We start from the raw sequence: 26,713 nt of genomic DNA, 5'->3' as shown, positions 1-26,713 counted from the left end.
TGGCTTTCAAATTTCATTACCTATTTGATTTGCTTTTTCCTCAGCTAGGGGTTTAATAATAACTGTGGAATTTGTTAAGCGCTTCCTATATGCCAAGCGCTGGGGTGGATACATGATAATCAGGCCCCGTGTGTGGCTTAAATAGGCGGGAGAACAGATATTGAATCCCCATTTTGCAGATGGGGGAACTGAGGCACCAAGAAGGGAAGTGACTTATCCACAACAGGCAAGTCGTGGAGCTGGGATTGGAACCCAGGGCTTCTGACTCGCAGGCCTGTGCTCTTTCCGCTAGGCCACACCGCTTCTTAATCATTCAATCATTAATGTTCAGGAAAGGCAGAGCTTTTCAGGCCTGTGGTTTTATGCTCCAAAGAGGAAGTTTGCAATCCTGTTAAATCATGCTGTGAAATTGTTTCAATTAATTGAACAAATGTAAAATTTCCTGAATCCTAGAGGGCTGCTTGTCCTGGGCTTTTGCCTCTTTTAATAATAATGATAATGATAATAATAATATCAGTAACAACAATAATTGTGGCATTTGTTAAGGTCTTATAGGTCAAGCATGGTACTATCTAATAATAATGATGGCATTAATTAAGCGCTTACTATGTGCAAAGCACTGTTCTAAGCGCTGGGGAGGTTACAAGGTGATCAGGTTGTTCCACAGGGGGCTCACAGTCAATCCCCATTTTACAGATGAGGTAACTGAGGTGCAGAGAAGTTAAGTGACCTGCCCAGAGTCACACAGCTGACAAATGGTGGAGCCAGGATTTGAACCCATGACCACTGACTCCAAAGCCCATGCTCTTTCCACTGAGCTACGTTGCTTCTATAATATGCTGGAGTAGATTCAAAACAATCAGGTCCCATATTGGGCTCACAATCTAAGTATTAGTAATAATAATTATGGTATTTGGCAAGTGCTTACTATGTGCCACACACTGTTCTAAGCACTGGGGTAGATACAAGGTAATCATGTTGGACACAGTCCACGTCCCACATGGGGCTCACGGTCTCTATCCCATTTTACTGATGAGATAACTGAAGCACAGAGAAGTTCATTCATTCAATCGTATTTATTGAGTGCTTACTGTGTGCAGAGCACTGTACACAGAGAAGTGAAGTAACTTGCCCAAGGTCACACAGCAGACAAGTGGCAACTCTGGGAATAGAGCATCTACTGAGTGCTAGCCACTGTACTAAGCACTTGGGAGAGTTCAGTAGTAGCAAGACATGTTTTCTTGGGTTTTAAAGACATGCAAAAGATGTCCCTGAGACAAGGAGGCAAATGTACACCTGACATTGTAAACCACACGCAAGAGTGCAATCAGCTGATCAATCAATGGTATTTATTGAGCACTTATAGTGTGCAGAGCACTGTACTAAGCGCTTGGAGCACTGCACCAAGTGCAGCAAAACAGGAGATTCAAAGACACACACACACACACACACACACACACACAGAGATCACAGGTCTCGTGTTGGCCATTTCATCCATGTACTTACCCAAGGTGAATTTCCATGATCAGTAGCATCTTCTTGAAGGACTACGAAGGACTTATTTGTCTACAGCTATCTAGCTCTATAATGAAACAATTCATCCCTGAGAATTTTTTTTTGTAAAATATCCTAGCTGTGGATGTTCATAATCAATTTTTGTGTGGAACAAAGAAATATTTTTGTGGTGTTTGTTGGGCACTTCATTCATTCAATCAATCGTACTTATTGAGCGCTTACTGTGTGCACAGCCTTATTCTAAGAACTTAATAATTATGGTATTTCCTAAGCAACTTACTATGTGCTGGGTACTGTACTAAGTGCTGGGTGGATACAAATGAATTGGGTTGGACACAGTTTCTGTCCCATGAGGGGCTCACGGTCTCAATACCCACTTTACAAGGGAGGTGATTGAGGTACAGAAAAGTTAAGGGATAATTCTATTGTACTGTACTCACACAAGCCAGTTAGTACAGTGCTCTGCACATAGTAAGTGCTCAGTAAATACCATTCATTGATTGACTAATGAAGTAAGTGACTTGCCCAAGGTCATAAAGCAGCCAAGTGGCGGAGCCAGAATTCGAACCCAAGCCCTCTGACCAGCTCTTTCCACTAGGCCACACTGCACTCCTACCTTAGGTAGGAGGGAGAGAATCGACATCAATTAGACACAAATAAACCAATAGATAATGCCTATAGTCGATGAATAGATGAGATTTCTCAATATGTTCTACCATTTCTGTTGCTACATGCCAGGCCAGAATATCTGCTTAGAGAAATGGCATGGTGGCTAGAGTCTAGGCCTGGACATCAGAAGGACCTGAGTTCTAATCCTGGCTCTGCCACTTGTCTGCTGTGTGACCTTGGGAAAGTCGCTTGGCTTCTCAGGGCCTCAGTTGCCTCATCTGTAAACGTGGGGATTAAGACTTTGAGCCTCACGTGGGACAGGGACTCAGTCCAGCCCAATTTCCTTGTATCTACCCCAGGGCACAGTACAGTGCCTGGCACATAATAAGCGCTTAACAAATGCCACAGTTATTATTATAAATTTTCAACTATGTTGCATTACCTGCTAAGGTGTTTTGCCATGTCTCTAGTTCTTTCTACTAGCCTTGCTTAGGATCATCCTGCCTGAATTTATCATCCAGAGCGTGATGAGATACCCAGTTGCCCTTCATTCGCCTTACGTGTCCCACCCAGGGAAACTTTGAGGTGATAAGAATTGTTCAGATGCTGGTTCCTTCCCATTCCGGAAATTTTTGTTTATGAGCTCATCTCACCATAGCACTGGTCTTGCTTTGCTTTGCTGGAGCAGTCAAATGCAATAATGCATAAGGCAGAAGAGCCAGTCTCAGCTGAATAAAGATTCAACACTCTAATTGTTCGGTAGCCCTTACGTTGGGTCTGAAGCTCAAGACAATGTTGTCAGGTTCTAAGGGGACCTGCCAGATTTTCTGATTGGAATGTCTATTTCTTTGTCTCTCAGAATCCTACTCAAGAGCATGCTGCTTGGATAGCATAATTCAATGTCCAGACTAAGTTTTTTATTGTTAATGAAAATATTCAGCGTGCGAAGGGATTTCCAGTTAGAGTGCACTTTAAAAAACATGATAACTGTTAAATGCTTACTATGTGTTAAGCACTTTCTCTTCTAAGAGTTGGAGTGGATATAAGGTAATCAGGTAGGACACAGTCTCTGTCCCTCATGGGGCTCAGAGTCTACATATTGAATTCCCATTTTACAATTGAGGAAACCGAGGCACAGAGAATTTAAATGATTTGCCCAAGGTCACACAGCAGACAAGTGGCCGAGGCAGGAATAGAACCCAGGTCCTCCAGCTCCTACACTTAATTTACAACGGGAGACTGGTTGATGGGTAACTTTTTCCTTGACGAAATAGCGTGGGAAACTTCTTACCTGTTGAAGCGTGGATCTGCATAGGCATCAGGAATGTTAAGAACTTCCCCTGTTCTGGCAACTTGACCGGCAATTCCTTTTTCAATAGAAAATCTGCAGAAATATAAACACAGTAGACATGCTAATCAGCAAGTGAACAGTTGAAAACCGTTTCAGATGGGGTCGGCACATAAAGGGCACATAATTTTAACAATTCCTCTCTATCTGCCTGATAGCAGATAGCCACCTGCTATCTTAACACTTAACATCACCAAGATTCTCCCTTTCCTCTCCATCCAAACCGCTACCTTGCTGGTTCAATCTCTCATCCTATCCCGACTGGATTACTGGATCAGCCTCCTTTCTGATGTCCCATCCTCCTGTCTCTCCCCGCATCAGTCTATACTTCACTCTGCTGCCTGGATTATCTTTGTACAGAAATGCTCTGGGCATGTCATTCCCCTCCTCAAAAATCTCCAGTGGTTGCCTGCCAACCGACGAAGAAAGCAAAAACTCCTCACTCTCGGCTTCAAGGCTCTCCATCACCTCGTCCCCTTCTACCTCATCTCCCTTCTCTCCTTCTATAGCCCAGCCCACACACTCTGCTCCTCTGCTGCTCACCTCCTCATTATGCCTCCTTTTCACCTGTCTCGCCGTTGACTCTGGCCCACGTCCTTCCCATGGCCTGGAATGGCCTCCTTCCACACATGTACCAAACTAGCTCTCTTCCTTCCTTCAAACCCTACTGAGAGTTCACCTCCTCCAGGAGGCCTTCCCAGACTGAGCCCTCTTATTCCTCTCCTCCTCCCCTCCCCACAGCATTTGTATATATTTATTACTTAATTTTACTTGTACATATTTACTTCTCTGTTTTATTAATGATGTGCATATAGCTATAATTCTATTTATTCTGAAAGTCTGTCTGCTTGTTTTGTTTTGTTCTCTGTCTCCCCCTTCTAGACTGTGAGCCCGTTGTTGGGTAGGGACCACCTCTATATGCTGCCGACCTGTACTTTCCAAGAGCTTAGTACAGTGCTCTGCATACAGCAAGCACTCAGTAAATATGACTGAATGAATGAATATCTGCCCCCTCTTTTCCTCCATTCTTCCCAGTAGAGGAAGCAAGGTATTTCTCTGGCTCCAATGTAGCCCAAGGATAACTATAATTACTTACTATTGAGCATTGCTAGCATTATTACTATTACTACTAGTATAATTACTAGCATTGCTATTACTGGATAGTAGTATTTTACTGAGCTTCCATTCAGTGCAGCACATTGTACTAAACACCTATCTTCAGGCATAAGGAACTGGAGAATGATCTCCTGCTGATCACGAGATCAGCCTGTGTTTGACCTCCTTTTACCAGAAGAGGAGGGTTAAGATAATGCTTATCTTGAATTATTTTACCTATTCACATAAATGTTTTTATCATTCTAATACTCCACTTCAAGTGATTTCCACTTCTCTCCTGACCATCAGTCAACTTTATCACAAAAATAAGGAATTGCAAACGACGTCCTTAGATGATTTCTCAAAGAAAACGCTTCAAATGTAAGAGGCAGACCAGCCCACCCACTGGGGTGGGTTTCATTACCTAGAGACCAGGCTGACTCTAAAACGAGTGTTATTTGTAAAGAGCAAAATGTTACAAAAGAAAAAAGTGACTTTCTGAAGTTCTGCGAAACCAGAGAAGTCTTCGAACAGTTTAAGCCTATTTCTATTCATATTTTCTTCTCCATTTTCCATTTAGGTCTTCCACTGAAGAAGCTTCAAAAAAGTGCAGACCAAATCAAGTACATTATCCTAAATGAGTGTACGTGACATAAATGACAATAATGACAATGTAGTTAAACAGCCAGAGTTTGAACTATAAAATCAGATTCTCCCCTCCTTTCTCAAGCTATTGAAAGAATATTCCGCACCCGAAGTATCCTTTTCACGAAGAAATCAGGAAAATGGTCCTTCTCATGTTTGCTTCCCATATGCAAAGCCTGACCATAATATTTTGGTTGAAAAGGAGAATACTAGGGCACTCTACCAGAATTGTCAGCTGTTCAAGTCACCCAGAATACCCTGGACCTAAACTGAGTCTGGCAGGGATCATCATCATCATCGTCGTCATCATCATCAAAAACAACAATGGTATTTACTGAGTGCCTACTCTGTGCAGAGCACTATACAGGAGAGTAAAGTATAATAGAGTCAGGGACAATAATAATAATGATAATGATAATAATGGTATTTGTTAAGTGCTTACTATTTATCAAGCGCTGTTCTAAGCACTGAGCACCTGGACTTTGTCCAACCTGATTAGCTTGGATCTGCCCCAGTATTCATTCATTCAGTTGTATTTATTGAGCACTTACTGTGTGCAGAGCACTGTACTAAGCGCTTGGGAAGTACAAGTTGGCAACATATAGACACGGTCCCTACCCAACAATGGGTTCATAGTCTAGAAGGGCTCACAGTAGTGCCTGCCACATAGTAAGCGCTTATGCAAATACCATAAATAAAACATACAAGTTAATCAGGTTGGACCGCATCCCTGTCCCACATGGGACTTGCAGTCTTAATCCCCGTTTTCCAGATGCGGAAACTGAGGCTCAGAGAAGTGAAGTGACCTGCTCAAGGTCACAGAGCAGACAAATGACAGTCAGAATTAGAACCCAGGTCCTTCTGACTCTCAGGCCTGTGCTCCATCCACTACGCCATGCTGCTTCTTGGTAGACATGTTCCCTCCCCACAAGTCATTCATTCATTCATTCAATCGCATTTATTGAGTGCTTATTGAGTGCAGAGCACTATGAGTTGACAGTCCCAAAAGACCCAGAGAGGGAGCTTTGAAGGCAGGCTGTGAAATTTAACAGAAGAGTCCAAATCACAGGATATTAGGACACACTTCTAAAATTGCCCAGAGGCAATTTATTTTATTTTATTTATTTTATTTTATTTATTTTTTATTTTTACTATTTGGGAGAACATGAAACTTTCAGTTTTGCCCTTGTTAAAAGCGGCACTGTAGCCAGCCACTTCTGTGGGGAGGAACAGGCTGTGCAGTGCATGGAGTCATGCAACACCAAATGAAACTAGTCAAAAGGTCTTTGCAGAGCTTGACGCCTCATAATAACTCAATTTCTACAGCCAAGCTCGCCCCATGTGGTACAGGGACTGTGTCCAGCACGATTATCAGGACTTCCTCGGCACCTAGATCAGTGCTTGGCACATAGTCAGCGCTCAACAAATACCACAATAATTATGATTATCATTACACACCCTGGGAAAATACATCAGACCGGGCGTTGCCTCCAATTTTCCCATCTGTAGCAGCCATGGGGAAAATATGGGGTTTTGGAATTCATCCTCTCTCTGGTCACTTACAAACGGAGGCCTGACTAAAGCAGAAATGAGTTGCTACCTTGAGGAGCACATAAATAATCAGTAGTTGTTCTCAGAGTTCTTCTGGGAACAAGTAATACACTACCAGAACAACTGAAGATGGAGGTTTCTCCCCCTTCTGGACTGTGAGCCCACTGTTGGGTAGGGACCATCTCTATATGTTGCCAACTTGTACTTCCCAAGCGCTTAGTACAGTGCTCTGCACACAATAAGCACTCAATAAATACAATTGAATGAATGAATGAATGAGGTGGGGCGTTCTGGGAGAGACGTGTTCATGGAGTTGCTATGGGTCAGAATCGACTTGACCGCATGAGACAACAACAAGGTCATTTCACTCAATTAATCAATCGGTAAATCTATCACTTGGTAGTGTTTATTGAGCTCCTACTCTGTGTAGAGCACTGCACTATTTGGGAGAACAAGAACATCTGGAAAGGACACTAAAATAATTTAGATAGGTCAGCCTACCTATATATATATATATACATATATATGTATGTATATATTAGATAATTGAGATATAAGCAGTAGCAGCTCACTGATTAAAGGATTGACTCAATATCAGCATCCAACGTTTCAAAAGTCTCCAGAAGGCATATCTTAAGAAAGTCATAGCTACTGAACTGAATTAATTCTGTCCCCAAAGGTAGTGACGGCTGAAACTCTCCCTAGAGCTCAGTACATTGCTCTGCACACAGTAAGCACTCAGTAAATAGTTTTAATTGATTGACCGAAACAAAAAAGGTATCTACAGGAGTCCACAGGGTATGTATGGTCCTAAGAGACTCAACCATCAAACAGAATATTTGCAGTTGATTTTGCATGTCTTTCTGGTGCTTTAGTCTAACATATCGTTTTGTAAGCCCACAGCTCCTTTGATTCATCTACATAATGACTTTCTTTCCTGCCTCCAATGTCAAATTGATATCAGGGTCAGACTTCCCCTCTAGATTGTGAGCTTCCTGAGGGCAATGTGGCTTAATGGCTTAAAGCCCAGGCCTGGGAGCCAGAAGGACCAGAGATCTAATTCCGGCTCGGCCGCTTGCCTGCTGTGTGGCCTTGGGCAAGTTACTCCCCTTCTCTGTGCCTCAGTTATCTCGTCTGTATAATGGGGACTTGGACTGTAAGCTAAGTCTATGTGGGACAGGGACCGCGTCCAGCCCAATTACCTTGTCTCTACCCCAGCTCTTAGTTCAGTGTCTGGCACATAGTGAGCACTCAACAAATACCATTATTATTTTCATGTCTACTAACTCTTCTAAGTGGTTAGTAGAGTGCTCAACACCTGGTAGGTGTCTAAGAGGCAGTCTTCATGGATTGAGGAAATAGGGCAAGTTAAAGTTAATTCATTTTTCAACGAAGAGGAAATGTCCGGGCTCAGATACGTTCTTGCCTGACATGAGAACCAACCAGTTGAATGGCCAACCAAACTGGACCAGGGTTGGGATCCAGCTGAAAGGCCCACAGTGTACTCAAACCAGACAACAGATGAATGTTTAGTGACTGGACAGTTATGTCAGGGGGGTGTCTAGAAAACTCTTCCATGAAGGAGCATGACGGAGAGGGTAGAAGACATGTTTATTTCCCAAATAATCCCCAAAAAGATGTGAATTATACAAGCAAAGCTCTTAGCTCTTTCCGGTCTAACCCCTCCCAAGTGCTTAATGTACTCTCCCAAGCACTTGGTATAATGCAGAGTACAGTGCTCTGTACACATTAAGTACTCAATAAATAGTCCATGTCCCATGTGGGACACTTAATCTTAATCCCCATTTTACGGATGAGGTAACTGAAGTGACTTGCCCAAGGTCACACAGCAGATAAGTGGTGGAGCCAGGATTAAAACCCAAGTCCTTCTGGTTACCAGGCCCACGCTCTATCCACTAGGACCATACTGCTTCACCATTATATTGCACCATTATACCGTACAATCCAGAGCACTGAGCACAGTGTTCTACCACAGGAAGCGTTCAATAAACACCACTGATCAATTGATCAGTCGATTCATAGGTACAAGATAATCGGGTTGGACCCACTCCCGGTTCCACGTGGAGCTCCCAATGTAAGAGCTCACACGCTAATCTCAAAAAACACAACAAAACCAAAAGACTGATTTGGAAAAAAAGACTCCCAGGTTTTTGTGCATGAGAAGACCTGCAGAATGGCAGAAGGGGTGCGCTCTGACGTACCTGGGAGGACTAGAGCGTGCGTCTCCAACGTGATTTCCACAAGGACCGCCTCCGGAAGACGGCATTTCCAGGAGTGACGTTTAGAGCTTCAGAGACGCTTTGTCGGTGGCACCGCAATGTCAGTCCTAGAAGCGCTGCCTTCAGGAGGCTGGTCCTGGTGGAAATGATATCACAGTATGACAAATAGTGTCAGCGTGCCTGTGAATATGCACAGAAACTGGGCAACTTAACGCCTGCTCAGCGGTCAGCAAGATCGGGCCTTCATTTCCTCCTCCTCCTCCTTCTCTTCCTCCTCCTCCGCCTTCCTCCCCTCACCTGATTTCTTTGGTCTTCTTGAAAATGGGCTTCCCTTCGTTCTCTTCGCCGATATCAAAAAGGTCCGAATACAACTCCTTGTTCTTGTGGTCTACTTGGAAGAGGGCACAGCGGTCGGCATTCACCAGATTTTTTGCATATATCTAAGGGTGAAGGACGAAACGAGGATTAGGAGTGACGCCTTTGTGAGGTTCTGTTTTGGGACCTCTGACTCCCAGTCCTGTGCTCTATCCACTAGGCCATACTGCTTCTCTTATGCTCAAGTGTACCCCTTAAGCTCTTTAATACTCACCTCAACCGCTCATATGCCCACATACTTATATTCTGCCATTTCTCCATCTGTAATTTATTTTAATGTCGTCTCCCCATCTAAACTGTAAGCTCCTTATGGACAAGGATTATGTCTGCCAACTCTATTGTTTTGTATTCTTCCAATTGCTTAAGACAGTTCTATGTGCTCAGTAAATATCACTGATGGATCAATCAATCAATCCTATTTATCGAGTATTTACGATGTGAAAGCACTGTACTAAACACTTGGGAGAGTATAACAGAGTTGGGAAACAGGTACCACGCCCAAAATGAGCTTACAGTCTAGAGGGGGAAATAGACATTTAAATAAATTAAAGATATGTACTTAATTGCTGTGGGGCTGAGAGTGGGGTGAATACAGGGTATAAATCCAAATGCAAGGGTGACGCAGAAGGGAGAGGGAGTAGAGAAAATGAGGGCTTAGTCAGGGAAGGCCTGTTGGAGGAGATGTGCTTTTAGCAAGACTTTTAAAGTGGGGAGAGTGATCATGTCAGCCCACTGTTGGGTAGGGACTGTCTCTATATGTTGCCAACTTGTACTTCCCAAGCACTTAGTACAGTGCTCTGCACACAGTAAGCGCTCAATAAATACGATTGATGATGATGATGATCTGTCGGAAATGAAAGGGGAGGGAGGTACGGGCCAGAGGCAAAGCATGGGCAAGGGTTTGGCAGCAAGATAGATGAAATTGAGGTGCAACGAGTTAGATTGATTGACTGATCAATCTGCTCCCATAGCTTCAGCTTTGCTGTCTATGTGGATGAATCTCAAACCTACCTCCCTAGTCTTAATTCTCTCCTTCTCGCAATCTCTTAATTCCTTTTACCTCTGGGACATCTCTTCATGAACATTCCACCAGCATCTCAAGCACAATGTCTATGCTGAATATCTCAACTCTGCTCACAAAATTTCTCCTCCACCTAACTCTTCCATCACAGTTGACAGCACTACCATCCTCCCTGTCATGGAAGTACATAACCTGGGCATTATCCTCCCACTCTTTCAACTTCCATATTCAGTCTGTCAGTCAATCAATCAGTCATATTTATTGAGCACTTAATGTGTACAGGGCAGTGTACTAAGCGCTTGGGAGAGTACAACATAAGAATATAACGGACAAAATCCCTGCTCATAGTGAGGTTACGGTCCAGTCTGACAGACAGTCTGATTGTCACCAAATCCAGTCACGGTATTTCCTCCACAACACTTCCAGAATCTTTCCCTTCCTCTCCGCCCCGACTTAGATTCAGGCACTTTTTATATCTCAGCTTAAATACGGCACCAGACTCTTCACTGACCCTCCCTACCTCCAGTCTTTATCCTCTCCAGCCCATATCATTGTTCTCAAAAGCAGAAGCAGCATGGCATAGTGGGGAAAGCACGGGCCTGGATTCTGATTCCACCTTTGCCAATTGCTTACTGAGTGACCTTGGACAAGTCACTCAACATCTCTTTGCCTCAGTTTCCTCATTTGTCAAATGAGGATTCCATTCTATTATCTCTTACTTAGAGAAGGAGTATGGCTAAGTGGAAAGAACACATGCTTGGGAGTCAGAGGTCAGGGGTTCTAATCCTGACTCCACCACTGGTCAGCTGTGTGACTTTGGTTAAGTTACTTTGCTTCTCTGGGCCTCAGTTACCTCATCTGCAAAATGGGGATTGATACTGCAAGCCCGACATGGGGCAACGTGATTACCCTCAACTTAGTACAGTGCTTGGCACATAGTAAACACTTAAAAAATACCATTATTATTATTATTATTATTACTTAGACTGTGAGTCTCATGTAGGACAGGGCTGTGTCCAACCTGATGATCTTATATCTATCCCTGCACTTACAACAGTGCTTGACACATAGTAAATGCTTAACAAATACCATAAAAAGGAATTGCACATGATTCCCCCACTCTCCACTTACAAAAACCTCCAGTGGTTGCCCATCCTTTCCATATTAAGCAGAAATTCCTCACTATTGTCTTTGCTTGACAATGTGTAAGCTTTTAACAAGTACTATGAAAATAAAAAATTTGCACACAACTCCCTCACTCTCCACCTATAAAAACCTTCAAAGGCTGCCCATCCTCCCCACATTAAACGGAAAGTTCTCACTATTGTCTTTAAGGCACTCAACCAGCTCTCTCCCTCCTCCTTATCCACTCTCTTCTCCCACTACACCCTAAATTACAGTCTTCCTTCCTCTCCACTCTGTTACTCACTGAGGTTTGCTGGGTTTCTCTGGCTGCTGACCTCTCGTTCCCTCCCCACCCCACTTCCTAGACCACAAGTCTTCAAAGCCTTTCTGAAACCACATCTCCCTCAGAGGCCTCCCTGATAGATTCCTATGTTCCTCACCTGCTGTGTCCCTCCTCACAGCCCCACCCTGTAACGCTTATGCAAATATCTTATGCACACTATTGCCCCCACCTATTCTTTTATGCTATGTGTTAAGCGCTTACTATGTGCCAGGCACTGTACTAAGTGCTGGGGTAGATACAAACTAATCAGGTTGGACACAAATATCATGCAAAACATACAACGGGAAAAAAACCCAACCCATTTACCTCACAGCTCGAAGTCAAGTTCGTGAACCACTTTATGCTCTAACACAAGCCAGAAATGGTGTGAATGCCATGGGTTGGCAGGCCACGAAAAGGTTTCTGCACACAGAATGCACATTGCGCACTCTCGGGGGTGAGAGAGGAACACATGCACGAGAGAATACATCTGAACCCGTTCACTTTTAAGAAAGGACAAAGACAGTGGAATTCTGCCCCCCTTGTTTTTAAAGGTATTTGTTAAGCCTTTACTATGTGCCATTCACTGTACTAAGGACTGACTTAGATATAAACTGATCAGGTTGGACACAGTCCCTGTCCCATATGGGGTTCACAAACCTAATCCCCATTTTACAGGTGAGGGAACTGCGGCACAGAGAGGAAGAATAATGGTATTTGTTAAGGGCTTACTATTTGCCAGCCACTGTAGTAAGCACTGGGGCAGATATAGGCAAATCAAGTTGGACACTGTCCCTGTCCCATGTGGGGCTCACAATCTCAATCCCTATTTTACAGATGAGGCAACTAAGGCACAGAGAAGAAGAATAACAGTTTTTCTTAAGTGCTTACTATGTGTCAGGCACTGTACGAAGCACTAGGGTACATACAAGGCAATCAGCTTGGACACAGCCCCTATTCCACATGGGGTTCATGGTCTTATTCCCCATTTTATAGATGAGGTAATTGAGGCACAGAGAAGTGAAGGGACTAGCCCAAGATCACACAGCAGACAAGTGACAGAACCATAGCCCAAATGTGCTCCTTTCTCTCTGTCCAAACTGCTACCACATCAATTATATCCTGCTTTATTATATCAGCCTCCTCCCTGACGTCCCTCCTGTCTCTTCCCACTCCAGTCCATACATCATTCAGCTACCCGAATAATTTTCCTTCAAGAACATTAAGATCATGTTTCTCTACTCCTCAAGAAACCCCAGTAGTTGTCCATCCACCTCCACATCAAACAAAAACTCCTCACCAGTGGCTTTAAAGCACTTAATCCCCTTGCCCCCTCTTACCTCACCTCACTACTCTCCTACTACAACCCAGCTCGCAACTTCATTCCTCTACTACTAACCTTCTCACTCTACCTCCATCTCATCTGCCTCACCGCCGACCTCTCGCCCACATCCCGCCTCTGGCCTGGAATGCCCTCCCTCCTCATAACGGACAGATAATTGCTCTCTTCCACTTCAAAACCTTATTGAAGACACATCTCCTCCAAGAAACCTTCCTGACTAAGCTCTCCTCTCCTCCCATTCCCTTCTGCGCCACTGACTTGCTCCTTCATTCGTCCTCCCTCTCATCCGAAAAGCACATATGTATATATCTGTATGCATCTGTAATTTATTTATTTATTCATCAATTTATTTATTTATATTAATGTCTGTCTCCCCCCTCGACTGTGAGCTCATTGGGGGCAGGAATGTGTCTGGTTTTTGTTATACTGTACTCTCCCAAGCATATAGTACAGTGCTTTCCCGTCTGGACTACTGCACCAGCCTTCTCTCTGATCTCCCATCCTCGTGTCTCTCTCCACTTCAATACATACTTCATGCTGCTGCCCAGATTATCTTTGTCCAGAAACGCTCTGGGCATATTACTCCCCTCCTCAAAAACCTCCAATGGCTACCAATCAATCTGCGCATCAGGCAGAAACTCCTCACCCTGGGCTTCAAGGCTCTCCATCACCTCACCCCCTCCTACCTCACCTCCCTTCTCTCCTTCTCGAGCCCAGCCCGCACCCTCCGCTCCTCCGCCGCTAATCTCCTCACCATACCTCGTTCTTGCCCGTCCCGCCATCAACCCCCGGCCCACGTCATCCCCCGGGCCTGGAATGCCCTCCCTCTGCCCATCCGCCAAGCTAGCTCTCTTCCTCCCTTCAAGGCCCTGCTGAGAGCTCACCTCCTCCAGGAGGCCTTCCCAGACTGAGCCCCTTCCTTCCTCTCCCCCTCGTCCCCCTCTCCATCCCCCCATCTTACCTCCTTCCCTTCCCCACAGCACCTGTATATATGTATATATGGTTGTACATATTTATTACTCTATTTATTTATTTATTTTACTTGTACATATCTATCCTATTTATTTTATTTTGTTAGTATGTTTGGTTTTGTTCTCTGTCTCCCCCTTTTAGACTGTGAGCCCACTGTTGGGTAGGGACTGTCTCTATGTGTTGCCAATTTGTACTTCCCAAGCGCTTAGTACAGTGCTCTGCACATAGTAAGTGCTCAATAAATACAATTGATGATGATGATGATGATGCTTTGCAGTCAGTAAGCGCTTAATAAATATGACTGAATGACTGAATGAATGACCCAAGATTGGAACCCAGGTCCTTCTAATTTACAGGCCTGTGCTCTAACCACTAGGAAACAGTGTTAATCTCGATTACCTTCATATTATTATAATTATTATTGTATTTGGTAAGCTCTTATTATGTGTTAAGCATTGTTCTAAGTACTCATTCTCCCCCTCTGGAACATAAACTCATTTTGGGCAGAGAATGCGTCTTTCAAATCTATTTTAATTTCCTCACCCAAGTACCTAGTACAGTGCTCTGCACATAGTAAACTCTCAATAAGGAAAAAATGAATTGGGATAGTGACAAAGTAATCAGATTTGGCACAGTTCCTGTTCCACATGGAACTCACAGTCTAAGTTGGGGGGGGAACAGGTATTGAATCTGCATTCTACCACTGAGGAAACTGAGGCCCAGAGTAGTTAAGTCACTTGCCTAAGGTCACACAGCAAGCAAGAGCTGTAGCTGGATTAGAATCCAAGTCCTCGAACTCCCAGGCCTATGCAATTTCCATTATACCATACTGCTTTCCTACCAGTGAATTAAGGATAATCTATGAACTTCTAATCCTGACCTCTGAAAACTTCCACATGTCTTTCTTTGGGAGGCCTGCCACGTTCAGAGTTGGTTAGTGGTATTTAGTCCATTTACCTCACCCAAACCTAGAATAAAATGTCAGTTCAATATCATCAGCAAGTTTATGCTTGTCAGCTGTGGTTTGTTATGAAGAAGCAATAAATAAATTATGAAAACAAACAAACCACTCCTAAAAGTCCAGACTCTCCTTAGACAGATCCAAGATTTGTAAAACAACTCCAAGAAAATGTAACTGGGGCATTGATTAATTATATGGACCAAGAGACATTTTTGTCAAGATGATGATCCTCAAATTGTTTTGTAATCCTTAATCCCCTTTTCATGTCTGTTGAAAGTCTGAGGCTAAAGTGCTGAGATAATAGAAACAGTTTTTTCTAAGTTGGAGGTCACTTACCATTATGTGTTCAAGTAAAGAATCTATTGCGACTATGTTATCAAAATAGGTTCTGGGGAGGAAAAAAAGAAGAAAATCAGTAAGCAATTTTATTTTGATTACAATGCAGTGTACCCTGCCTAGATAAAATCTTAACATTGTAAAAAAGGCAATATAATTTAGTGCAGTAGCATGTTTGTTTTGACACAATCAGGAGTGTTATTTGTCAAAGCAGGACATAGAAAAAACACCAGTTAACTGCTTCTTTTGTTTTTCACAGATTTAAGTTTGACACGTGGGTGTTGTTTTTATTAGCCGGCAAAGCTAACGCATAATAGTTCTTAAAAAAACAAAAAGACTCATCAAAATTATCTGCAGGACTGCTGAACTGTATAAAACCGTTGCCCTTTCTCCTGGAGTTTCTGGCCCTCCCCCCGGATATATATCTTGCCTACTTTGATACGTCCAGAAGGAAGTCATTCAGTTCGGTTTGTTTGGCAAGCCCTCGGCACACCTGATAGGACAGTGAAAAGAAAAGAGGTTAAGTGGGCAGAACAGACCTCTGTTGATTAAACACTGAGCTACAATAAATCTTAGGAATTACAACAGTGGGACTAAAAACTAAAAAAAATTGTGGGCGCCGTACAAGACTTCAACTGATGCATCCGTTGTTCAAGGACGCTGATCCAATAGGCTTTATACCATCAAGCTAAGACAGGACTTGGATAATAATAATAACAATAACAAAGATATTTGTTAAATGCTTACTGTGTGCCAAGCACTTTTCTAAGCACTGGGGTAGATACAAGATAATCAGGCTGGACAGAGTCCCTGTCCCACATGGGGCTCACAGTCTTAATCCCCATTCTACAGATAAGGCACAGAGAAGTGAAGTGACTTGTCCGAGGTCACACAGCAGACAAGTGGCAGAGCCAGGATGAGAACCCACATCCTCTGATTCCCAAGCCTGTGCTCTTGCCGTTAGATCATTCTGCTTCTCACGGCTGAAATGGGAGAAAGGAAAGAGAGCACAGAACAAGGGGCATCTCCCAAAACAGGGTCCCCTAGGAAGACTGAACTGCAAGCCGCCAAATGTTTTCTTTTCCCAGTCCAAGTTTTTCTATGCCTGGATATTCTGCCAGCAAAATCATCGGGGAAGTCGCTTGTCTGCATGGTACGAGAAGGAAGATGGTTGCTCTGCCCCAAACACCCAACTCATGTCCAGGTTGAAGAAAGAAGAGGCAAAATGATGGCAGACTTTGTGTCTTTGGGGGCTCAAGACCAAGATCTAACAATAATAGTAATAATAATAATTGTGGTATTTGTTAAACACTTACTTTGTCCCAAGAACTCAATAAATACAGTTGACTGCCTGACTGTGGGCCCCCAACCTCTCTAAACAGATCTCCTTTTTCTCCCTTTTCGCCCTACCTTCTGCACACTGCACATCTCACCTGTACTTGATGTATTGCTACTGAGGCCCATGAGAGATTCGCCGTTGCAACCTGAAATAAAACATATGAAACTGTTGGAAAAGTCTCGGAACGACACTCTGACTCCTCAAAACCAGCTTGCCAATACCTTTCCTCTGCTCATGGGGAAGGATCTGTCTTCTTTAGAGGAGCTAAATGCCTTCCTCCCATCCAGTTACCCTCCTGCAGAGGGGTTTCTTGATTTAGAATGAAGAAGTAGACGTGAATCTCAAGTCTGGGCACTATGGTGACTTTGCCACCTGCTAGACCATGTTGATTTCCATGGAGAAAGCATGTCAAACAGGGATAACTGGGGAGTTTGGGTTTTTTTTTTAGTATTTGTTAGGTGCTTACTATATTCCAGGCATTGTTCTAAGCGCTGGGGTAGATACAAGATAGCCAGGTTGGACACAGTCCAAGTCCCACATTGGGCTCACAGTCTCGATCCCCATTTTAGAGATGAGGTAACTGAGACATGGAGAAGTGAAGTGACTCACCCAAGGTCACACAGCAGACAAATGGTGGAGCTGGGATTAGAACCCAGGTCCGTCTGACTCTCAGAACCACGCTCTATCCACTAGGCCACGTTGCTTCTCCTTGTTCAGTTTCAGCGTGGACGTCAGTTTAATTTCAGATTACGAAGGGAATTGGTGGCTTGTCTTGCAAGCACAATGAGACTGACAGGGTAAAGGAATCACTAATGGTTTTGTTTGAAAACAGTAGAACAATTCATTCCTAAAAACCTTGTGAAATCTCCAAAGGTATTTCCAGGATGGACTGATCTTACCTTCTGAAACACTTAAGCACATAACCATATACCTTGCTGCTTCTGTAATTGATTTCAACGTGTCTCCCCAACTTGTTCATTCATTCATTCAATTGCATTTATTGAGTGCTTACGGTGTGCAGAGCACTGTACTAAGCACTTGGAAAGTACAATTCAGCAGTAAAGAGAGACAATCCCTGCCCACGCTCACTAACTTAGAGAAGCAGCATAGCTCATTTGAAAGAGCACGGGTTTAGGAGCCAGAGGTCATGGGTTTTAATCCTGTCCTTGCCACTTGTCAGCTGCGTGACTTTGGGCAAGTCACTCAACTTCTCTGTGCTTCAGTTACTTCATCTGTAAAACAGGGATTAAGACTGTGAGCCCCAAGTGGGACAACCTGATTACCTTGTATCCCCCCCAAAGCTTAGAACAGTGCTTGGCACATAGTAAGCGCTTAACAAATACTATTATTATTATTATTATTATTATTACTATTAACACACTAGTCTTACTCATAAGCTCCTTGAGTCTACTCCTCTTTCATTGTAATCTCTCAAGCTCTTAATACAGTGCTCTGCACATAGTTAGCACTCAATAAAGACCATGGATTGATAGATTGGCAGTAGAGGCTTCCAGTGAGCTTGCAAAACTTGACTGAAATGAAAGTGATGCTATCCAGATATCCCTCTAGACTGTAAGCTCATTGTGAGCAGGGAATGTGTCTGTTTCTTGTTGTATTGTACTCTCCCATGCACTTAGTACAGTTCTCTGCACACAGCGCTCAACAAATACAATTGAATGAATGAATGACTTCTCTGTCCCCTTGTTCCAGGAGGATGGGGTCACAAGGACAAACCAAGCATGAAAAGTCACAGTCCCATTCTTTCGGAGCACAGTATACTGGAGAAAATGCTGCTGATTCCCTTCACACACCCACTGCCTCTTGTAGTATCCTTTATTGGATACTCTTTTTTCCACTTTCGTTTCTCTTAATACCCACGCACAGAAATCCAGTAAGCACTGAGGAGGGGGACAGGTTTGAAGGCGGGCCCTCACCTCTTGGTGACTGAGATGGAAGGCTTCTTTGCCCCAGTGTCGATACAGCTCCAGAATGCCAATTAGATCTCCGATTGCAGTGACGATTGGTAAACAAAGAACAGACTGGATACGAGTCCCTGATTCCAGTCCAGTACCTTTGGGAAATCGTTCATCCTAAGGAATAGAACCGATTGGAAATGACCAGCGTGATGAAATGGGGATGGGGAATCGAGAAACGACGACCCAGATGGGCAAACATAATAGAAGCCAAACGAGTCTACCAACTCCATTATAGAGTACTCTCCCAGGTGCTTATCATGGTGCTCTGCACACCATAAATACTCAGTTAAGAGGATTAATTTGTCAAAAGTAGACTCACTACCCACTCTTAAGTGCCCCGTAATTTTTCCATCTCCAGAACTGACCATTCTTCCAAATGAAGGTCTTTTTATTTTAATGTCTGTCTCTCCTTGTAAACTGTGAGCTCCCAGTGGACAGGGATCATATCCACCAACTCTTATATTGTACTTTCCCAAGGAATTAGTACAGTGCTCTGCACAAAGTTAGTGCTCTATCAGTACCACTGACTGAGCAACTGATGGATTTTAAAAGTTTTTCCCCACACGGAAATGAAATAAAACTAAAATCTGATGCAATTTTTAGACGAGCTTTCCCTCCTACTTGACAGGGATTAGGAAATAATATGAAATGATATTTAACAATCCTTCCAATTGTATTTCAATGTAAAGCAATACATGCTTAGAGAAGCAGCATGTCCTAGTGGATAGAGCCTGGGCCTCAGGAGGTCATGGGTTCCTATCCCAGCTCTGTCACTTGTCAGCTGTTTGATCTTGGACAAGTGACTTCATTTCTCTGGGCCTCAGTTCCCTTATCTGTAAAATGGGGATTAAGAATGTAAACTCTATATGGGACAGGGACTGTGTTCAACATGATTATCTTGTATCTACCCTAGTGCTTAGAACAGTGCCTGGCACATAGTTAGTGCTTAACAAATACCATAAAAAATGTGCCTCCCTTTCTACCAGTTCTGTTGTATTGTACTGTCATATGGGCTTAGTCTAGTGCTCTGCACACACTAAGTCTTCATCCCCATTTTACAGGTAAGGTAACTGAGGCCCAGAGAAGTGAAGTGCCATATTGGAGGCAGGGAATGTGTCTTGTTTAGCAGCGTAGTTTAGTGGCAAGAGCACGGGCTTGGGAATCAGAGGTCATAGGTTCTAATCCCGTCTCCGTCACTTATCAGCTGTGTGACTTTGGGCAAGTCGCTATTCTGAGGCCCCCAATGGACTCTGAATTTTAACACTGTATTTTATTATGTGGGACAGGGACTGTGTGTCTGACCTGACTATCTTGCATCTAACAGAGTACAATGTAACAGTGGCAGAGTGGCAGAGACAGGATTAGAACCCAGGTCTTCTTACTTGCAAGCCTGGGCTCCTTCTGCTAGGCCACAGTGCTTCTCCTAAAACAACTACTCTGACTATCTATTTAGATATGAGGGAAGACACACGGCTTACTCAAGCCAGCCTGGGCTGGAGATGGGGGGGAATAAAGTTTTGATCTACATCTACCGATTCCTTCCAGATTGTAAACTAGTGTGGGTGAGGACCACGTCTTGTCTTGATGCCGTCGAGTCGTTTCCGACCCATAGCGACACCACAGACACATTTTTTCCACAGTGCCCAACTCTCCATCTTGCAATCGATTTGGTAGTGTACCCATTGAGTTTTCTGGGTAAAAATCTCAAAGTGGTTTACCATTGCTACCTTCCATGCAGTAAACCTCAGTCTCTACCCTTAATTCTCTTCCATGCCACTGCTGCCCAACACAGGTGAGTTTTGACTTGTAGCAAATTGCCTGCCACTCGCTAGCCACTACCCAAGCTAGTAATGGAATGGGTAGGCCTCTGCTTGACTCTCCCTCCCACAGCCGAGACTGCTAGAGTACTGCAAACTCTGCAGGTGCCACCCTGAGAGGGGCAGGAACATGTCCATCAACTGTGTTATATTGGACTCTCCCAAGCACTTAGTACAGTAAGCAAAGCACATAGTAAGTTCTCAATGAAAATGACTGATTTAACCCTGTCTGAATCTTGTCAGCACTTAGCCAGGGCAAGGTGGGGATGCTCAGGTACTCAGGCCATCCTAACCAATCAATCAGTGTTATGATAATAATAATAATTATGGTATTTGTTAAGTGCTTACTATGGTCTAGGCACCATACTAAGTGCTGGGTGGTTACAAGCAAACTGGGTTGGACACAGTCCCTGACCCACGTGGGGCTCACAGTCTCAATCCCCATTTTCCAGGTGAGGTAGCTGAGGCACAGAGAAGTGAAGTGACTTGCCTAAGGTCACGCAGCAGACAAGTGGTGGAGCTGGAATTAGAACCCGTGACCTTCTGTCTCCCAGTCCCAAGCTCTATCCACTATGCCATGCTGCCATCCTTAGACCTGAGCCCAACAGAGGCCTGGCATCCGATCTAATTCCCACCTGGGAATAATTTCCCAGTACTTAGCATGGCGCTTCGTGCACAGAGACGCTGGAAAAGTACTCTTACCCCTACTATTCCTCTCTTTCCACTTCCTACTACAATTTTCCATTTTAGCAATCTAGCTTGGAAAAGCTTTATAATACGTGCTAAGCCCTATGTGCCAAGCACTGTTCTAAGCACTAGGGTAGATAATAGTAAATCAGGCTGAACACGGTCCCTGTAGCACACTGGGCTCATGCTCAGTCCCCATTTTACAGATAACTGAGGCACAGAGAAATAAAGTGACTGGCCCAAGGTCTCAAAGCAGACAGGTGGAGAATCCAGGATTGGAACCCAGGTCCTTCCGACTCCCAAGCCCATGTTCTATCCACTAAGCCACACTGCATGAAGTACGTAAAGTAAGGAATGGTTTACCCCAAGAATGTCTTCCACGAGCAATGTTTTCCTCGATTTGGCTACATAGGCAGATATCGTCGTGCCATGAGCAATCGGGCCAGCAGGGATCAGTCGTGGTTTTCCTTCCTTTGCTCCAGGAGGGGTGAAAACACACAGACTCTGGAAAAGACAAAAAGAATCGACCTTCAGCTAGGCCAGAGCAAGTGGGGCTGGGGACCAAGTTGTGGAAAACACTTTGGAAGAAGCTGAGGAAGAAAGACAACATGGCCTCCATCGTATCAGTAGATTAAAATGGATGTTTCTGCACAAAAAGTTAACATTATCAAGAGGATCAGAGACGAACACATCATTTATAATATGTAATATGAACTGGAATCTGCTAATCCAGTCTGAAATACCCAGGCACACAAACATCCCTTTCCAGGCTTACCAACCGATAATCTACAGTATTACACCCGATGGCAGGGAGAAGCAGTCAGTACTGCTTCTCGCAACCTGTGGCGTGGATCTTGTTAACTGCTCAGAGAATGACTTTTTCCCTATCTGATACTACTGGAAAGATGCCATTAAACATGCCAAGGAGGCAACTTCTCTGCCTTTCTAAGCAAAACACCCTTGAAGACGAAGCTGGTGTTTCTTAGGAGTTAGTTAAAATTTACTCAACAGCACACATTCAATGAGATAATTAATCATACAGGGAACAGTTCATCTTTTCCACCAATCAAACCTATTTGGTATCGGAATTATTTGCTCCCACACAAAGGACTGACGTTTGGTTTCCTTCTGCAGTGGAAGGATACCTCTCTTCCGTGATTTCCCTGATTACGTCTGAGACGATTCCACATATCCCACAAGCCTCGAGGCTGTACAATAGGTCACTGCCATAGGACAACAAAGGAGAGATTGGGTTGTATCAGGGGAGGCATGTGGAGTTTGGGCATAAAAGATGTTTTATGTGTAAAGTGGACTGTAACACTGAAAGCATACTGATCATTCTGCAGAGGAGAGCAAGATGGGGAAGTTACAACTGGAAACGGGGACAGAATTCAAAATGATCAGATTATTAATATGGCCCAATGAAACAGAATGATGCTCAATATTGGTAACAAGTGCGAGATCAAATACATCGGGATCATCATCACGATTTATTGAGGACCAACTTGCTGCAGAATACTTTAATGACTGCCTACTTATGCAGAGCACAGGACACCATGTTCGAGAACATGAAAGTTATAGAGACAATCACTCCGCTCATGGAATTTGTGATCTATTTCTAGTTTTATGATAGAGAATGGAGTCCCAAAGCAGAGACGGATATGTTTGTACTACTTTATGTACTTTATGTACTTTATGTACTACTGCTATGTCCTTGTTCCCTATTTTGGGGCAATATGCTTTGTCCATCTATCTCTTATAAGAGTAAGGTGTTGGAAGGCGGGAATCATGTATCTTGTTTCTGTTGTACTCCTCCAATGCTTAGTTCGGGGCTTCACACTCAGGAGGTGCTCAATAAATACCAGTGATGATAATGACAACCTTGACTCTGTAGGGTGGTGATGAGGATAATCATGGAACTTAGAGGGGTGGAGAGAAGCATGAAACTGTTCCAGAAATTGAGAGCTTGGATAATTTGATTAGACAGGAAGATGAAAGGGTTTGAGATTCTTTGGGAAAGAAAGGAGAAAGCTAAAGGACAACTTAATCGCTGTTTGGGGATTTATACTGACCCATGGAAAGAAATAACTGCCTCCCAGCACGTGAAAGTTATCTCAAAAAGGGTGCTGAATGCCTGATCACCCATTCTGACCATGAACCTAAATTGCTATGAGAGAGTCAGTCGATTTAAGCTTATTGTGGCTGGGGAGAGTGTCTATTATATGGTACTTTCCCAGGCACTTAGTACAGTGCACTGCACACAGTAAGCTCTCAATAAAAATGACTTATTGATATATGGGAAGCAGCATGGCGTAGTTAATGGAGCACGCGCCTGGGAGTCAGAAGGTTTTGGGTTCTAATCCCGGCTCCGTGAGTTGTCTGCTGTGTGGCCTTGGGCAAATCACTTTAATTCTCTGCACTTCAGTTACCACATACGGAAATGGGGATTAAGACTGTGAGCTCGATGTGGGAGAGGGACAGGACTGTGTCCAACCTGATTTTCTTGTATCCACCCCAGCACTTAGTACAATGCCTGTCACATAGTAAGTGTTTGACAAATACTATAATTATTATTACTACTATGATTACAAAAGGGTGATTTCCCAATGATCACAAATGGCTTGGAACAAGAACCTATCTGACAGTGGAAGCCTTAAACTGAAAACCTGTATCCAGAAGAGGGTAGACCTCTCCAATAGACACAGATAGAAAAATGGGTCTACACAGATGTTACTGAGTGAATACTGTGTCTCACCTACTCTAGCAAGCCTCCATCTGTAGTTTATTTGTGTGTCTGTCTCTCCTCCTAGACTGTAAACTCCATAAGGGTAGAGCTATTGTCTATTATTTTTTTTTCTGGTATTTGTTAACCAGGGAAGACTGTCAATAAATGGGCTGGACATTCCTCCATGAGCTGTCCTTTCCCGATAATCATAATAATAATAATGATGATGGTTTTTGTTAAGTGCTTACTATGTGCCAAGCACTGTTCTAAGCACTGGGGAGATACACGCTAATAAGGACAGAGTCCATGCCCCATATGGGGCTCACAGCATTAATCCCCATTATGTGCTGGGGTAACACAGGGTCATCAGGTTGGCTCACAATCTTAATCCCCATTTTACAGATGAGGTAACCGAGGTCCAGAAGTTAAATAACTCACCCAAGGTCACACAGCCAGTTAGTGGTTGAACTGGGATTAGAACCCAGGTCCTTCTGAATCCCAAGCATATACTCTATCCATTAGACAGTTTGGTTTGACTCAGTGGGGTCGATCTACTTTGACCCAAAGTGGCCCTGACCAGAAGATGTTATGATTCACTTATAATCACTAGTGTCAAGCAACCAATCAATCACTGAATCAATCATATTTACTGGGTGCTTAATGCTTGGGAGAGTACAATATAACAATATAACAGATACATTCCCTGCCCACAGTGAATGTTTTGCTATCTGTTGTGCCATAGAGAAGCAACGTGGCTTAGTGGAAAGAGCCCGGGCTTGGAAATCAGAGGTCATGGGTTCTAATCCCGACTCCGCCACTTGTCAGCTGTGTGACTTTGGGGAAGTCACTTCACTTCTCTGGGCCTCAGTTACCTCATCTGTAAAATGGGGATTAAGACTGTGAGCCAACCTGATGACCTTGTGTCTACCCCAGGGCTTAGAACAGTGCTTGGCACATAGTAAGCGCTTAACAAATACCAACGTTATTATTATCATCATTATCTGGCAGTGCAGTGTCATTTTTGGAGAATCAACTACTTTTATGATCAAATATACATTTGCCCATCTGAAGATTGGTTTAAGTACCCAAATTGGTAAGTTATGCCAAATAAACATCTACTTCTTATTCGAACTTCTGACTGGTGAGTCTGTTTAACTGAATAAAAAAAGACCCGAAATTATGAGACACGAGGAAAAAATCCAAAAACAATCACCTCAAATGTGTGCATCTGCATAAGCTAATAATGATCATGTGTTCTGCACACAATAAGAGCTCGAAAGAGACAACTGATTGATACATTGATTGATCGCTTACCCCTTCCAACATCCATAAAGGAGAATGCACTGCACTCAGTTTTAAGTGGAGGTTTTAATGAACTGCTATTTGCTTCGGCTCTATAATCTGTCTGGGAGGAACTTTAATTTGCTCTCAGAGGCAAAGCTGCAATTTTTAGGGGAGGGAAAAGGGAGAGGTTTTTAACCTGGTTCAGCAATATGTTGCAATATAGAGAAGCAGCGTGGCTCAGTGGAAAGAGCCCAGGCTTGGGAGTCAGAGTTTATGGGTTCTAATCCCAGCTCTGCCACTTGTCAACTGTGTGACTTTGGGCAAGTCACTTAACTTCTCTGTGCCGCAGTTACCGCATCTGTAAACCCTGCCCTCTCCCTGACTTTCCCATCTCTGTTGACGGCACTACCATCCTTCCCGTCTCACAAGCCTGCAACCTTAGTGTAATCGTCAACTCTGCTCTCGCATTCACCCCTCACATCCAGTCCGTCAACAAAAACTGCCGGTCTCACCTCCGCAACATCGCCAAGATCCGCCCTTTCCTCTCCATCCAAACTGCTACCCTGCTGGTTCAATCTCTCATTCTATCCCGACTGGATGACTGCATCAGCCTCCTCCCTGATCTCCCGTCCTCCTGTCTCTCCCCACTTCAATCTATACTTCACGCTGCTGCCCGGATCATCTCTGTGCAGAAACGCTCTGGGCATCTTACTCCCTCCTCAAAAATCTCCAGTGGCTACCAATCAACCTACACATCAGGCAAAAACTCCTCACTCTCAGCTTCAAGGCTCTCCGTTACCTCGCCCCCTCCTACCTCACCTCCCTGCTTTCTTTCTCCAGCCCAGCCCACACCCTCCGCTCCTCTGCCGCTAACCTCCTCACTGTGTCTTGTTCTTGCCTGTCCCGCCGTCGACCCCCAGCCCTCATCCTCCCCCTGGCCTGGAATGCCCTCCCTCCACACATCCGCCAAGCTAGCTCTCTTCCTCCCTTCAAAGCCCTACTGAGAGCTCACCTCCTCCAGTAGGCCTTCCCAGACTGAGCCCCCTTTTTCTTCTCCTCCTCCCCATCCCCCCGCCCTACCTCTTTCCCCTCCCCACAGCACCTGTATATATGTTTGTACAGATTTATTACTCTATTTTACTAGTACATATTTACTATTCTATTTATTTTATTTTGCTACTATGTTTTGTTGTCTGTCTCCCCCTTCTAGACTGTGAGCCTGCTGTTGGGTAGGGACTGTCTCTATATGTTGCCAACTTGTACTTCCCAAGCGCTCAGTACAATGCTCTGCACACAGTAAGCACTCAATAAATACAATTGAATGAATGAATGAATGAATAAAATGAGGACTGAGATTGTGAGCCCCACGTGGGACAACCTGATTACCCTGTATCCACCCCAGTGCTTAGAACAGTGCTTTGCATATAG

General features: G+C 43.9%; 1 protein-coding gene and 1 non-coding gene across 7 annotated transcripts in view; both read right to left on the bottom strand.

The window, feature by feature from the left end:
- The window catches only part of PDE10A (phosphodiesterase 10A), a 596,079-nt gene that overhangs the window by 57,772 nt on the left and 511,594 nt on the right, over window positions 1-26,713 (bottom strand). For all 6 annotated transcript variants that reach the window (XM_038769179.1, XM_038769195.1, XM_038769187.1 and 3 more), the window contains exons 6-12: window positions 21,640-21,780; window positions 18,731-18,886; window positions 16,891-16,941; window positions 15,892-15,950; window positions 15,458-15,509; window positions 9,301-9,443; window positions 3,416-3,508 (exon numbers count right to left, since the gene is read on the bottom strand). In XM_038769179.1, coding sequence (XP_038625107.1) covers window positions 3,416-3,508; window positions 9,301-9,443; window positions 15,458-15,509; window positions 15,892-15,950; window positions 16,891-16,941; window positions 18,731-18,886; window positions 21,640-21,780 — 695 coding nt within the window. The remainder of the gene's footprint in view (window positions 1-3,415; window positions 3,509-9,300; window positions 9,444-15,457; window positions 15,510-15,891; window positions 15,951-16,890; window positions 16,942-18,730; window positions 18,887-21,639; window positions 21,781-26,713) is intronic.
- LOC119924563 lies at window positions 20,575-20,712 on the bottom strand. Its single transcript, XR_005449269.1, has one exon. It is a non-coding gene; the product is annotated as a small nucleolar RNA SNORA7 (small nucleolar RNA).

The sequence above is a fragment of the Tachyglossus aculeatus genome, chromosome 2, assembly GCF_015852505.1.
Source record: "Tachyglossus aculeatus isolate mTacAcu1 chromosome 2, mTacAcu1.pri, whole genome shotgun sequence".
Taxonomy (NCBI): Eukaryota; Metazoa; Chordata; class Mammalia; order Monotremata; family Tachyglossidae; genus Tachyglossus; species Tachyglossus aculeatus.
Note: the sequence above shows the minus strand (reverse complement) of the source record. Positions and strands in the feature narration are given on the sequence as shown.